General features: G+C 60.9%; 2 protein-coding genes across 4 annotated transcripts in view; one reads left to right on the top strand and one right to left on the bottom strand.

Annotated features, from left to right (window-relative positions):
• Window positions 1-4,764, top strand: part of NAXD (NAD(P)HX dehydratase) — a gene marked incomplete at its 5' end in the record, with an annotated part of 18,699 nt that extends 13,935 nt beyond the window's left edge. Inside the window, 3 exon segments of the mRNA XM_014592045.2 lie at window positions 71-191; window positions 1,643-1,763; window positions 3,376-4,764. Coding sequence (XP_014447531.1) covers window positions 71-191; window positions 1,643-1,763; window positions 3,376-3,526 — 393 coding nt within the window.
• A 253-nt stretch (window positions 4,765-5,017) lies between these two features.
• CARS2 (cysteinyl-tRNA synthetase 2, mitochondrial) overlaps window positions 5,018-13,644 on the bottom strand; it is a gene marked incomplete at its 5' end in the record, with an annotated part of 32,962 nt that continues 24,335 nt past the window's right edge. For all 3 annotated transcript variants that reach the window (XM_027776201.1, XM_014592043.1, XM_027776200.1), the window contains 6 exon segments: window positions 5,018-6,007; window positions 6,361-6,567; window positions 7,977-8,075; window positions 8,630-8,753; window positions 10,216-10,354; window positions 10,828-10,894. In XM_027776201.1, coding sequence (XP_027632002.1) covers window positions 5,936-6,007; window positions 6,361-6,567; window positions 7,977-8,075; window positions 8,630-8,753; window positions 10,216-10,354; window positions 10,828-10,894 — 708 coding nt within the window.

Consider the following 13,644-nt stretch of genomic DNA (forward strand, 5'->3'; position numbering starts at 1 on the left):
AGGGAGGGCCGGGGCTGTCCCTTGCAGCACAGTGGGCGCCGCCCGTCTGAGCCTCCGTCCTGTGTTGCAGCTCAGCAGCCCTGTGGACAGCAGTGACCGCCATGGGTCCGTGCTGCGACTCAGCCGAGCCCTGGGCAACGTGACGGTGGTACAGAAGGGGGAGCAGGACGTGATGTCCGACGGCCAGGAGGGTAAGTGCTGCCCTCCCACGGGCACACCTGCTTGACAGTGTGCCACACTGCATGCGACCTGAAAACACTCTTGTTCACACACGTGCTCACGTGTTCAGCAGAGACTTCTGGTGAGCGTGTCACTGGTGATGTCTCCAGAGCCCACATTTTGCGTCAGTGTTTCCTGGTTTGCCCAGGGCCATGATGGGGTAGAGGGACGTCAGACCAGGACTGGCGGTTAGACCCAGGGTCCCAGGCTTCAGTCTTCGGCCGCAGTTCACATGGTCTGTGGGTAGCAGCCCTGGGCAGGTGTCTGCAACAGCGGACGTCTGAGGGCTCTTGCCTCACCCCGCACTTGGGCTATCTTGCTGCATTTTGTTCTCTTGTGTCAAATTGACCGAGGAGAACCTCGGAGCTGCCACTAGCAGCAGGATCAGGGGCTGAGCGTGGTGAGGCTCAGACAGGTTCAGTGGGAGCTGGGGACAGCATGCAATGTCAGCTCTGTCTCCAAAGACACGTCAGCATGTGCACATGTTCACACACATGTTCACACGGACCTGGAGGCAACGTCCTCATGCCAGCTCTGTCCATGAAGACACATGTCAGCATGTGCAGGAAGGCTCTCTGGTTTCCAGCACGCTTTCTGAAGGGACAAAGTTCCAGTGGGTGAAGGAGTTAGTGCCTGAGATGGCTGGGGGAGGCTGGCATGCTGAATCCTGCTGGCGTGTCCTGTAGGGCAGTGGTCCCCAGCCTTTTCCACACCAGGAACCAACTCTGTGGAAGACTTCCACGGATGGGGTGGGGATAGTTTCCAGATGACGCATCTGCTCACGTTTATTGAGCGCCTTATTGCTACACAGAAATACGTGATGTCATAATTCTCCCGCTCCATAATGCATGCTCAGCTGCTCCCCAGTGCTAGCATCACCACCTCAGCTCCACCTCAGATCTTCAGGCATTAGATTCTCAGGACGTGCAGGTAGATCCTTGCATGCACAGTTCACAGTAGGGTCATGCTGTCAGGAGACTCTGCTGCCCCCTGCTGATCTGACAGGTGGCGATGCAGTGATGGGGAGCAACTGAACACAGGTGAAGCTTCACTCACTTGCCCTCTGCTCCCCAACTGTGCAGCCCCGTTCCTACAGGCCAGGCCGGAACCAGTGCATGGCCCAGGGGTTGGAGACCCTGCTGTAAGGTGACTCGGAAGTGGGAGGTGCAGGGGGCTCGTCATCCTCTGGCCAGCTTGCCTTTGGGGTCTAGAGGGCTAAAGAATGCCCGGGATGTTTGTAGGGTCCCAAGTGCCACCATGTGGGGCATTACTGGGATAACTTAACCTCTGCATGCCGGTTTCTTCTGCTCAGATCTTTGTTAGTGACAGAGAACCCAGACGGCACAGAAGTGCAGCCTCCCGGCTCTGCTCCCAGGAGAGCCTGGTGCTGGCGGGCACTCACACCAGCTTTCGCTCTCTGCAGTGCTCGTGTGCAGCCAGAAGGGCAGCAGCCGCAGGTGTGGTGGGCAAGGAGACCTGCTGTCAGGCTCCCTGGGTGTCCTGGCACACTGGGCACTCCTCGCTGGACCCGAGAAAACGAAGAGGTACGGCCACACCACTGCCCTGCTCTGAACCACCAGATCCCACTCTCTTAGCCTGTCTCAGTGACTCCTATGTTTAAGACATCCCTTGAAGCACCCCACCAGTGAGCCTCCAGTGCTGTGCTGGAAGACGGGGGCAGCGGTCGGCCTGCTCTATGGAAGCTGTCCTACCTGTGCCTGTGCTTGTAACCACGAGTCACCGTGGGTGCTCGCCGTACTGGCGGTTGTCAATGCTCCCCTCTGATTCTGTGCAGTGGAGGTGGAGGTTGCCACCTGGGAGTCAGTGGTGGCCTCTGCCAGACAGTGCTAGGATTGAAAGCAGGCTGACGGGATATTGGCCTTAACACTGTCCTGAAAGCTGGGACCTTTTTTTGGAGAAGTTTTTGTTATAGGGCGCGTGTGCTTGCCAGAAAGATAGAAAGTGAGAAATCACCCCCCAAGGGTGACGGCCACACCACAATCCCTTCTCCATTCTCCTCTCCTCACGTGCCTGGCATGAGATTAAGCCACCGGGTCTGGGACTTGAACTGTGGTCGACTACATGGGAGTTCAGCGACATTGCCATTAAGTCAACTGCTGGTCCCAAAGCTGGGACTTTCTGGAGCCAGAAGGCCCTGGGAGTGCAGGCAGCTCCTGGCCCGTAGGAGCCTCTTGTCATCTGTAAACCCAGCCTAAGGTGGCCTCTGCCAGACAGTGCTAGGATTGAAAGCAGGCTGACGGGATATTGGCCTTAACACTGTCCTGAAAGCTGGGACCTTTTTTTGGAGAAGTTTTTGTTATAGGGCGCGTGTGCTTGCCAGAAAGATAGAAAGTGAGAAATCACCCCCCAAGGGTGACGGCCACACCACAATCCCTTCTCCATTCTCCTCTCCTCACGTGCCTGGCATGAGATTAAGCCACCGGGTCTGGGACTTGAACTGTGGTCGACTACATGGGAGTTCAGCGACATTGCCATTAAGTCAACTGCTGGTCCCAAAGCTGGGACTTTCTGGAGCCAGAAGGCCCTGGGAGTGCAGGCAGCTCCTGGCCCGTAGGAGCCTCTTGTCATCTGTAAACCCAGCCTAATGCCACCACAGCTGCAGGTGCTGGGTGTGGGTGGTGTGGCATCTGGGAGGGATGCCTGTCTCTCACCTGCCTCAGGAGGGACGGTGCTGGGGTGGTGCCATCCCTGCACTGAGCAGCAGACGGGGCCCACTTGGTCGCAGGGACTACCTCCCAAATGCGTGTTTATGGGCGTGCTGCGTGGGGAGGAGCCTTCCTCTAACGTGCGAGGGAGGGGCGGCCACCTTAGTTCTCGTTCCCTTCAGGCAGGCAGCGACGGTGGTAAGTAGTCGCACGGTGGTACGTAGTCGCACGTCCCCGTCTGATGCTGCGCTTGACCCTGGGAGGGCTGGAGGAGCTGCTGCTAGTGAGCCAGGAAGCACTGCCAGAGCCTGGGGGGTGGCCGCGCCGCTCCGCCCTGCCCTACCCCCATCTCCAGGTGGGCGGCGGTTATTGATGGGCCTTGGCAAGAAGTGCCAGCATCGGGGTGGTGACCAGTAAAGCCGCTTCTCCTACAGGGCCTTCTGGCTCACTGCTGCCAGCTGGGGTGAAGCTTACATCTGTCCCCTTCCAGGTCCAGCCCCCTGCTGGTGGCCGCATTCGGCGCCTGTGCGCTCACAAGGCAGTGCAACCACCAGGCGTTCCAGAAGCACGGCCGTGCCACCACCACCACCGACATGGTTGCAGAGCTCGGGGCCGCATTCAGCACACTCTTCGAAGGCTGAGCCGCAGCCTGCCGGGTGAAAAGCACAAGCACGTGGGGTGTCAAGGGTTCGGACAATATGGTAACAATGTAGTCAGAGGCCGGCCCACACTAGATGAATTCCTGAGCTCTTCTGGGCAGTCATGAAGAACCAGTGCACCCAGGAGGAGGACGAGCTCCTGCAGCAGTCTCGCCGGACTCCCACGGGCTCAGCCTGCAAAGGCCTGGCCCGGGCAGGGTGACCCCGTGCTCTCCACCGTGTCCCCCTTCCTGTCCGCTGTCCCTCCCAAAAGAAGCAGTCTTCTACGTCCGAGCGTGAGGTCTGGCCTTGTTTAACTGAGGACCGCCCAAGGGCTTGGCGCTTGTAGGCAGGGTTGTAAGTGGCGATCAGGTTGTTGGTGGCCCTTACCGTACAGCCGTCTCTTGGAATCACCAGGTTAGTCTCCTGGAATCCTTTCAGAGGCACCTGGGGCTGTAGGAATAGGACACCAAGTGCCACACCCGCAGGGCAGGTGGGAGCTAGGGCACTCCCATGGGGCACCCACCGTGCCCATCCGTACGACACCCAGACAGCTCGCTAACAGGCATGACTCAGACACCCTGACTTGGCCACCTTGGGACAGAGGAGACAGGCTTGCTGGGTCTGGCAGGGCACACGCGCTGAGGAGGCCGGAGGGTATCAAAGGTCATTGTCACAGGCTGCTGGACAGCTGTGTGCTCGGGAGTATCCAGCCTGCAGAACTGTCTCAGTAGACGGTGTCTGCTCCATCAGCCTGGGCTGGCTCTTGTTGGGTTGCTCTGCCCACCCTGGGCCCTCGGTGGGGCTTGTACTGCTGCCCAGCATGGTTCGGGGCAGCCTTCTGTAAGGGCCTCTCTCTGTCTTCTCGTCCTTGGAGGTGGCTACTCAGGTGAGGCCCCTGGTTCTACTACCCCCACGCAGGTTTCACTTTAAGTCACCAACTTTCAAGACTAAAAAAGGTCGCCGTTATTTTGTGAAATGTTGGAAGTTTCTCTGAACAGGCAGACTTCCCTAGGGATAAACTGTCTCACTAAAAGGCAGGCCTGGTTTATATGACCACCCGTTCTGCTTTCCTAAGTGAGGGTGCTGTCAGGTGTGGGGAGACCAAGATGTGTTAGCCTAGGGTCAGTTTGGCGGCGACCTGTGCGTGCCAGGTGTGCTTGGGATCCTGGCTGGCTGGGTCACAGCCGGGGCTGCTTGGGGCACTTGTCTCTCATGAAAAAATACACTTGAAAATTTGCTGTAGGGTGTGTGTACTCGCCGGAGTCAGGAGACCCCCACCACGGTCACCCCGCAGTCCCTCCCCATCTCGCCCTTCTGCTGGGGCCTGGGGCACAGGCACACAGCCTGCCACATCTCTAGGAGCCCTGCACCCAGCCGTGTGGGGCCTAGCCGCCTCACCACACCTAGACACCTGTCTACCTGCTGTTCATCACCAGAGCCTTCCAGAATATTCAGAAGGAAGGAATCTGAAGAATGAGCCTGAAGAGCCACTTTTCCATAGAAAGTAAAATGTAACAAAATTACAGGGGACATTTTTAAGGCTTGTTACTGAGCATTTGCACTGAAGAGAACAGTCACCTTCCTGGGCAGTAGGCCTGTGTGGGGACTGATGACAACTGTGTTTACACGTGTGCTTGGTCGCTTCAGCTGGAGACTCTCCAGGAGCTTCCCTGGGACCTGGGTGCAGCAGGGAGCAGCCGGTGGTGTAGGCCCTGGGGACCTCCCTCCCCGAATCTTTGGGTCCTAACCACCCAGTTGCTTCCGCAGTGATGAGAGGCTAGCCTCCTGGAGCACATTAGTTCCAGCAGCGTTGGGGACCCACGTGTCCTGTAAGGACCAAGGGATCACTGCCTGCCCGCCAACCCACTGGGAGCCCTGTCCACTCAGGCTTCCCTGCCCCTCACCCCCTCCCAGTCCTGACCCCTGAACCCCAGACACTGCCAACCACACAGGGCCATGCGGCTGTGACCAGGTGACACTAGCTCTTCCTGTGGTCAGCACGTTTATAATCAGAAAAGGGAGCACAGGTGTGTGTCATACATGTGTGTGTGAGTGCGGGGGCTCCGTGTTTACCACTTGTATGGTATGGGTCACCGCCTGTCCAGGTACTCTGGGAGCAGCTGCAGCTGGCCCAGGCGCCCTCCAGAGCTTCCTGTCCCCTTCCTCAGATGGCCAGCAGCCTCCATCCCCGCTCAGGGCCCAGTCCAGCCCGGCTGCCGGTGCCGTGAGCACAGGCCAAGCGCATGTCCTCTGGGCCCACGGGCAGAAGCATCTGCCCACTGGCCCCTGGACAGTCGCCGGCCATAGCACGTGGCAGGTGCAGCTGTGCACGCCACAGACCGGGCTCTGCGGATGGAATGACGGGTGGCCACGCCAGGGGGTGCCCACGGTGCCGGGGCTGCTGTGTCCTCAGCTCCCAGGTCCGCGGTCTTCTGTCCGTTGACCCAGCAGCTCCCACGTGGACGTTGTGCTGCTTCTGTCCTGCAGAGTGGAATGGGCCACTGAGGGTGATGTCCAGCGTGCTGCCACTGGAGCCCACGGGCCTGGGAGAAGGGCGCACCCAGCCCTCGAGCTGTGGCATCCCTCCACCCAGCAGGGCCCCATGTGTCCTCTATCTAGTGGCCCCCACATCCCCTCTACCTGATAGCCCCAATCCCATCTGCCTTGGTCTACCCCTTCCAATGGGTACCATACCCCTCACCCGACAGAGAACCCTTGTCCCCCGTCCCTCACTGCCCTCCCATGAGGGAGCGCGGACACAGGCAGTGTGACACTGGCTGATGTGCACAGCTCCTTGGGTGACATGAGCTGTACCCGCCTGGGACAGCGTTCACCTTAATGCTGATGCCATGTGCGGCGAGGTCCTGGCGCAGGGTGTCACAGGCCTCCAGTAGGGGCTGCCTCTCCAGGAGCTGCTGTTGCCGGGCCTGGCCGGTGGCCTGCGGTGTGGCCAGCGCATACTGCCGGACCTTCAGCCGGAAGCGCACCAGCTCGTCCATCACACTGTGCAGAGTGGCCGCGCTGCCGTCTCCTGCAACACACTGCACCCCCAAGGCACAAGTCTGTCCCCAGGCAACGGCCGAGAGGCCGAGCCGGCTCAGGATCTGGGCCCAGGCCCCAGCCTCCCCGACCCTGGGACTCTGGCCTCTCTGGGACACAGGACTGAGTGGGGCTGGCAGGCATTCCCGCTGCTACAAAGACGTGAGGCCAAAGTGGGCCCAGACGCCAGCCCGAGAGGTGGTTCTCGCGGGGCCTGGCCTCCAGCTCGGCTCTGGGAGGCCGCTCCCGAAAACTGACACACGGGCTGCCACCGTCACCTCAGACAGGAAGGACTCGGGTGGACAGGCTGACAGCCCAGACGAGCAGTGAGGGAAACCAGTCTAGCGGGCAGCTGGCAGCTCACTGTCCCTCTTGGCGAGCACACGCACCTTATGACAGAAACTTTAGGAAAAATAGAGGCTGCAGAAAGGGGGAGGGGTGGCGGTGTCCTGGAGATGCCCGGCTCACAGCAAAGGGGCCTGGACCCCGGCCCTTCACTTGACATGCTTGAGGTGAGTGCCCTCAGGAAGGGACAGAGCTCCTGTCTGATGGAGCCATGGGCCCCCACGGCACTCCTATGAGACTGTGAGCGTCAACCCAGCCGCACGCGCACAAAGGCCAGCCCAATCCGACTGCGGCCCTCCTTGCAGCCAGCCTGCACGAGGCTAGGCCACGGGGACCCAGGGAGCATCCAGGTGGAAGGAGAACGCAATCTGCTGGTCTCATCATTTCTTTTTAATTTTGCTACAGGACACATGCGCTCAACAGAGTGAGAGCGAGCGCGCACAATCCGCAGGTGTGGGACTCAAACCAGTTGGCCACATGGGGTACAGCACTTTAACCACCACGCCACTCGCCAGCCCTTACACATGGGCGTGCATGCCCAAGATCCCGAGAGGAGAATGGAGAAGGGATTGCGGCGTGACCATCCCCCCTGGGGGTGATTTCTTGCTTTCTGTCTCTATGTCTCTCTCTGTCTGGCGAACGCACGTGCCCTATAGCAAAAATCTCTCCAAAAAAAATTTTTTTTTGCACTGAAGTAAACTTGTACTTTAATTCTATTTTTCCACAAACTTTTTGAAGTTCCCTTGTATTTTTAAGCTCACGAATTTGTCATTATAATTACCTACTAAAATGAGCATTTTAAAAAGAAAAAGCCTGCTATACCAATATGTAGAAAATTCTACAATGAAACACTTAAGAGGATGGAATGCCAGGTGGTGGCCCGGCGGTTAAATGCAAGTCTCTGCGAGGCCATCTCCCACGGAAAGGTTCCCGTTTGAGTCTGGACACTTCCCTGAGTGCGGGGCACGCGGGTGGATCCGCACCAGGACCCTGCCTGCTGGGATGCTGTCTCTCTTGCTCCCGGAGGAAACAAACAAAACCAAGAAAAATCAACGAGGAGCTATACCTGCTGATTCGAAAGGGAAATCCCAACAGTGTCAAAAAACTCTTCAACGTAGGAGACGACCGCACCCAATACGGCAGGGCTTCGGGGACCGGCAGGCGCCTGTAGGAAACGCCCGGTAAGGGCCCCGACCAGCTCTCGGCGTGCGGCCAAACCCGCCATTCCACTTGGCCCGTGTTGACACCAGCCGATTCACTGGTCGGTCAGTAATGGCCAGTGCCTCAGTTTACCTGTCTAAACACAAGTCGACAGCAGTCCCTAACTCGGGCTCTGGGGGGCTGAGTGCAGCAGTGGGGTCCGCACAGCACACAGGCCACTGTGAACAGGAAGCCCGCAAAGAGGGCACATGGCATCGGCCCTGCGTGACCGGTCTTGGTTCCTGAGCACCCCTGGGATCACAGAGGTGGGAGCAGAGAAGTGCAGGTGCTAGTCCCTTCCCAAGCCTCCACCTGTCTGAGCTGAGCTGGGGGGGCCCGGGGAGCCCGGACCAGGGGTGTAGTGAGGGCGGGCCGACTGCCTTGCCACCACGCTCCCAGAGCTCTGAGGGGAGGGGCACTGCCGGCAGCCAGCACGGGGACATGAGGACCAAGAGCGGGAGGCAGTCTGTCCCCTCCTGGTGAGCAGGCCCCGACCTCCATGTGCGTCCCTCCCAGTACCTCGGCCGCGGCCCGCAGCTGTCTGTTCCCATGCTGCACAAGCTCCTGCACGGCATCCAGCGCCCGCGGCGTGTTGAAGTCGTCGGCCAGCGCGGCCCTCACAGCCCCCTTGGTACTGGCGAGCCTGCCAATGAGGAGGACGGTCACCCACAGCAGGGAGCCCACACAGACTCCTCCAGAGGTGCAGAGAGAAGGGCCGGGTTTTACTTGGGCACCCGTCTCGGTCCCGTCTGTATGAGCAGGGAGCAGCTCCGGCCGGCCCGTCATGCAGACGGGGACTCTAATACAGGTCCCCGAACAGCCGGACACGCACACACAGCACAGGCCCCTAGGCGGCCAGTCACAGGTGTGCATGCACAGAACAGGCCTCTGGGTGGCCAGACACGCGCAGCCATCTGTGTGTAAGCACAGTGTGTACACAGGCATCTTTGTACTATGAACACAGAGCACACGTGGGCATCTTCACACATGAACACAGCACGCGTGTAGGCATCTTCGTACATCAACACGGTGCGCATACTCGCACCACCTTCTGCGACCGCCTGTGTTCTCTTCCGTCCCCATCAGACTTCTCGTCCTCCACTGACAGCCCCACGTCCTCGCTCCTCTCCTCCCCATCCCCAGTAAGGGGAGGGCTGGTGCTTGGCCCCCAGAGCCTCCTGTCCTGCTTCCACCTGCTGCCAGCCCGGCCACTGTCTCCTCCCCACGTCCACCCAGCGCGGCACCATCAGGCTGGGTGCCCCCTGCACGGCGCATGCTCCTCCACGCCGTCAGTGCGTGTCCCTGCTGCTCGTTGCCTTCATTCCTGCCCTTTTGGTCGCAGAGGCAAGCACGGGGCCTTGAGGCTGGGTGTGGACTGTGGCCATCCGCTGACGGTGTGGCTGGGGGACAGCAGAAGCCCAGTGTGGGCCCAGCTCCAGCTCCAGCTGTGCAGACACCCCCTTGTCCCCTTCCCAGGAACCTAGAGGAGGCCAGGACGCTTGATGCTCCGAGATGCGAGGGCAGGCACAGGTCCCAGAAAGGCCCAGGCTCGGTGCCCAGCATGTTGCCGTAAGGGAATGCCTCTTCCACCTGCGGCCCTGCTCCCCTCTGCAGGTCAGTGGACTCCCAGCTGCCACTAGGCCTCCAGCCCGTCCAGCGGGAAGCTCTGCTCGGTGCCCACACTCAGCCCGCCTGCCGTGACCGGCAATGATGAACGTGCCTGTAGCCACCTCAGGCAGACAGCCCGGGCCACATCCCCAGAGCCCTCGCCTCCGCAGTCCCCATGGCCCACGCCAGCGCTGCAGCCTGGGCACAGCTGTGTGCAGGGACAAATTCCTCCTCACAGCGTGGACTGAGTCCTGTTACTTCCTGAGGGAGGCCTGGCTTCCAGCACCAACGCCCAGGTCCCCTCTCCTGCCTGACGTGTCCTGGGAGGGCTGCTTCACCCACTTCCCACAAGTCTCCCAGCACAAAGCCATCACAAAGGAACCCAAGTTTCAACAGCAACAAGGCCCATGCCACCTGGCCACGCCGCCACCTGTAGGCCCACGGAGCCGAGGCCAGAGTCCGAGCACCCGCGGCCCGGCACCAGGTCGCCTGCTCACCTCTGCCACAGCACGCCCTCCGCGGCGGCGCCCCCAGCCAGCTGCCCCTTCACGTAGGCACGCGCGTCCTCCACGAAAGCGGCCAGGCCCTGCAGCAGGCGCTGGGCTTCGAGCATGGAGCTGTCGCTGTAGTCGATGGCTGCAGAGGGGGAGACCACCCAATGGGGGAGAGAGGAGGCTGCGACCCTGAGACCACCGTGTGCGGACTGCAGGCCTGTCTGCCATGACCACAGGGTGCCCCACCCCACAGGAGCCCCAAACTGTCTAAGCCCCAAGGAGCTCACCCCACCAATAGCCAGGCGGGCTGAACGGTGGGAGACGCTGCCCCGCGACCGAGCGCATCTCAGGGAGCTGTGCCCACCTGCACAATGGGGTGAGGTCTCCTGGTCAGGAAGGGGGTGGGGTGTCCTCAGACACAAGGCCTGAAAACGAGGTGAAGGAGATGCCCTGGCCTGAACTCGGGCACCCCAGCATACAGCCCCCATGCTGCCAGGTGACCATCCTGAGGCCCAGAGCTCGCCTTCTGGCCTGTGCTGCAGTCCCAGCCCTGCTGGAGGCCCCGGCCCACTCTAGGCGCAAGCGCAGGGTGGTCAGACCCAGCAGACAGCTCACCTGACCTGTAGCTGCTCCGCACACAGAAGAGCCGGAAGACGTCGGGGGAGCAGGAGCGCAGGAAGTCCTGGGGACAGCAGGCAGGTTCAGTGCCTCCGCTTTGCCACTCGGCAGCCGAGCCACGTGAGCCACGCGAGCCACGCAGGCCACATGGCAGCACCATGAGGAGCCACGCCGCCTCCCAGTCTCCCAAGGCCCATTTTACACCAGTTCTGCAATCAGCCCAGGGACCTCTGTGGGGTCTCCGTGACCGACTAAGGGGGGACAAGGCCCAATGCTGCCAGGCGGCCTGGCGACTGGCCAGAACCAAACAGGGAAGGGAGAAGGTTTGAGACCACCGCATGGGCACACATGGAGGGGGGCTTCAGGGAAGGCGGCCAGGTGACCTGCAGGCTCGGGCCACACCTGTGGGCCCTGCTCTGACACGCCCAGGTTCGAGGGCGCCCTCGGTTTACATTCGGCCTCCGGATAAACATGCACCCTCCAGATTAGGAAACACCTGTGCAGGAGAGGGCACTTCCGCCCCGGCCTGGAAGGGCATGTGGAGAGCGCAGGACCGTCAGCGCGCACCACACAACGGCATGGCCCTCAGCGACGCCCTTGGCTGCAGAGGGGATGACGGCAGACACTGGAGCCTTTAGGGGCAGGGCAGGGCGGGTCAGCCCAGCGGCGCGGGAAGCACGTGCGCAGGGAGTCAGGTCCTGCACGCTGACCGCAGACTGAGGGGCACACAGGGCACACACGTGCCCACCGTCCTGGCGGCATGAAGGAACAGAGAAGCGGCTGCTGGGACCAGGCCCTGCTGGGGCGCTCGCGCTCTCTGGAGGATGCACTCGCCTCTGGCAATTCAAAAAGAAAACCTACCAAAGGACAGACTTCCCTGTGCACCAGGAGAACACGGACGCCTGCGCCCCTTTACCCAGCCGGGCCGTCTGTCCTGGGTCTGAAGCTTCCGCGGCCACTGAGGAGTGAGGCTGATGGCCACATACGCCCCACTGGAGTAAACCCGGGCTGACGGGGCAGGCACACGCGACCCCACGGGCTTGGATACCCCTTCCTTCCTCTGCATGGGAACACGTGACCCCACGGGCTCAGATACCCCCTTCCTCTGTGGGGCACACTTGACCCCATAGGGCTCAGATACCCCCTTCCTCTGCAGAGAACACGTGACCCCACGGGTTCAGATACCCCCTTCCTCTGCATGGGAACATGCAACCCCATGGGCTCAGATACCCCTTTCCTCTGCAGGGAACACGCGACCCCATGGGCTCAGATACACCCTTCCTCTGCATGCCCTTCCTCTGCATGCCCTTCCCCTGCATGGGAATAAGCAACCCCGTGGGCTCAGATACCCCCTTCCTCTGCATGGGAACATGTGACCCCATGGGCTCAGATACCCCCTTCCTCTCTGAGGGCCCATTCCAGATCCCTGTGGCCTGCCACTGGCACCAGACATGGGCCACAGCTGGGGCAGGACAGTACCCGTGCCATGAGAATGAGGACAGAGCCTGTCAGACAAACATGTCCTATTCAAGTCACCAGAGCCAGGATTCAAACCGTGGTTGGCCACACGCAAACTGCCTCTTCTCTCTCCAGAACAGGAGAGGACTCCACAGCTTCAGTCTCCTCACACGCTACTGAACCACCCAACCGCAGTTCCCTTCTGGTCAACCTGCCTCGCTCCCCTTCCTCAAACCCCAAGTCCTTGCCGGGTGCTGGCCTTGGCCCAGGGACGAGCAGCCAGGTCCTGGCCGCGGCTCCTCGGTGTGGGTGCCCTCCACATGCACACCTGCGGTGCTCGGGCTGTACTGCGCTCTCTCCCTGGTTAACCTGCCCCGGCCGGTCTGACCACGGGGCCTCGGGAGGAGCGCAGCGCGGGTGCAGGCAACGCCGCTCCTTGCCCACGCAGCACGCAGGCCAGGAGTGCCCTGCTGGATCCGCGGGCTGCCAGTGACTGATTCGGCTTTTCTGTTTGAGCTTTTGCCCAGAATAAAATAGAAACATTCTATTTCAAGAAAAGACTACAGGACCACCCGCGACCTGGTGATTAAGGCAGCCAGGCCCACATGGCCAACCACGTAGTCTGAGTCCTGGACCCAGCCTGAGAAACACGCCAGGTGTACGTGGCCCGAACCCCGCCAGGAGGGAGAGGTGGAGGGCTTGCAGTGCGACGTGCCCCATGGGGTGCTCTGTCCCTCCTCCTCTGACTCTGGGGGTACGCATGCCCTCCAGCCACTTTAAAGAAGAGAACGCGAAAGTCACTTTGTAAGGAGTGCCCTTCGGCTGGTGTTAAACCTGACGAGAACAGCCCTCGTGGCCAGGTACCTAGGCGCGGAGGTCTGGTTGCTACCCTTGGTCGGCTGACTTCTTAGAAAGGCTCTTGCTACGCCCCAGTCCTGCTTCAAGCTGAGTCACTGGGAGTCCAGGAGCGCACCACCATGCCTGGCACTGAGGGTGGGCAGGAAATCGAGCCTGGGCCTCCTGAGTGGCCTCGGCCCGCCAAGTCGCAGAGCAGCATTATCTGGTGCACCTCCCAGCACCGGGCCCTGCTCGGTTTGTTTCTATTAAAATAGAAGAGGCTTTGAAGACAAGCCCAAAACCAAGGAAGGCCTCGATCGAACTGTTGTCCACTCGTTCTCACCCAGTCGGGAACCCCCACTGCATCGTCCCCCCACAGCACGAGGACCTTCCAAAGCGGTAAGGAGCCAGCTCCAGCCATACGGGCGGGGAAGCAGCCAACGCCACGGGGGTGCGTGGGCTGAGAGAGGAGCCGCCATGGGCGGGATAGGGAGAGGGGCAGCTCTGCGCGTTCGAGAG

Source organism: Tupaia chinensis, unplaced genomic scaffold, assembly GCF_000334495.1.
Source record: "Tupaia chinensis unplaced genomic scaffold, TupChi_1.0 Scaffold000644_1, whole genome shotgun sequence".
Lineage (NCBI taxonomy): Eukaryota > Metazoa > Chordata > Mammalia > Scandentia > Tupaiidae > Tupaia > Tupaia belangeri.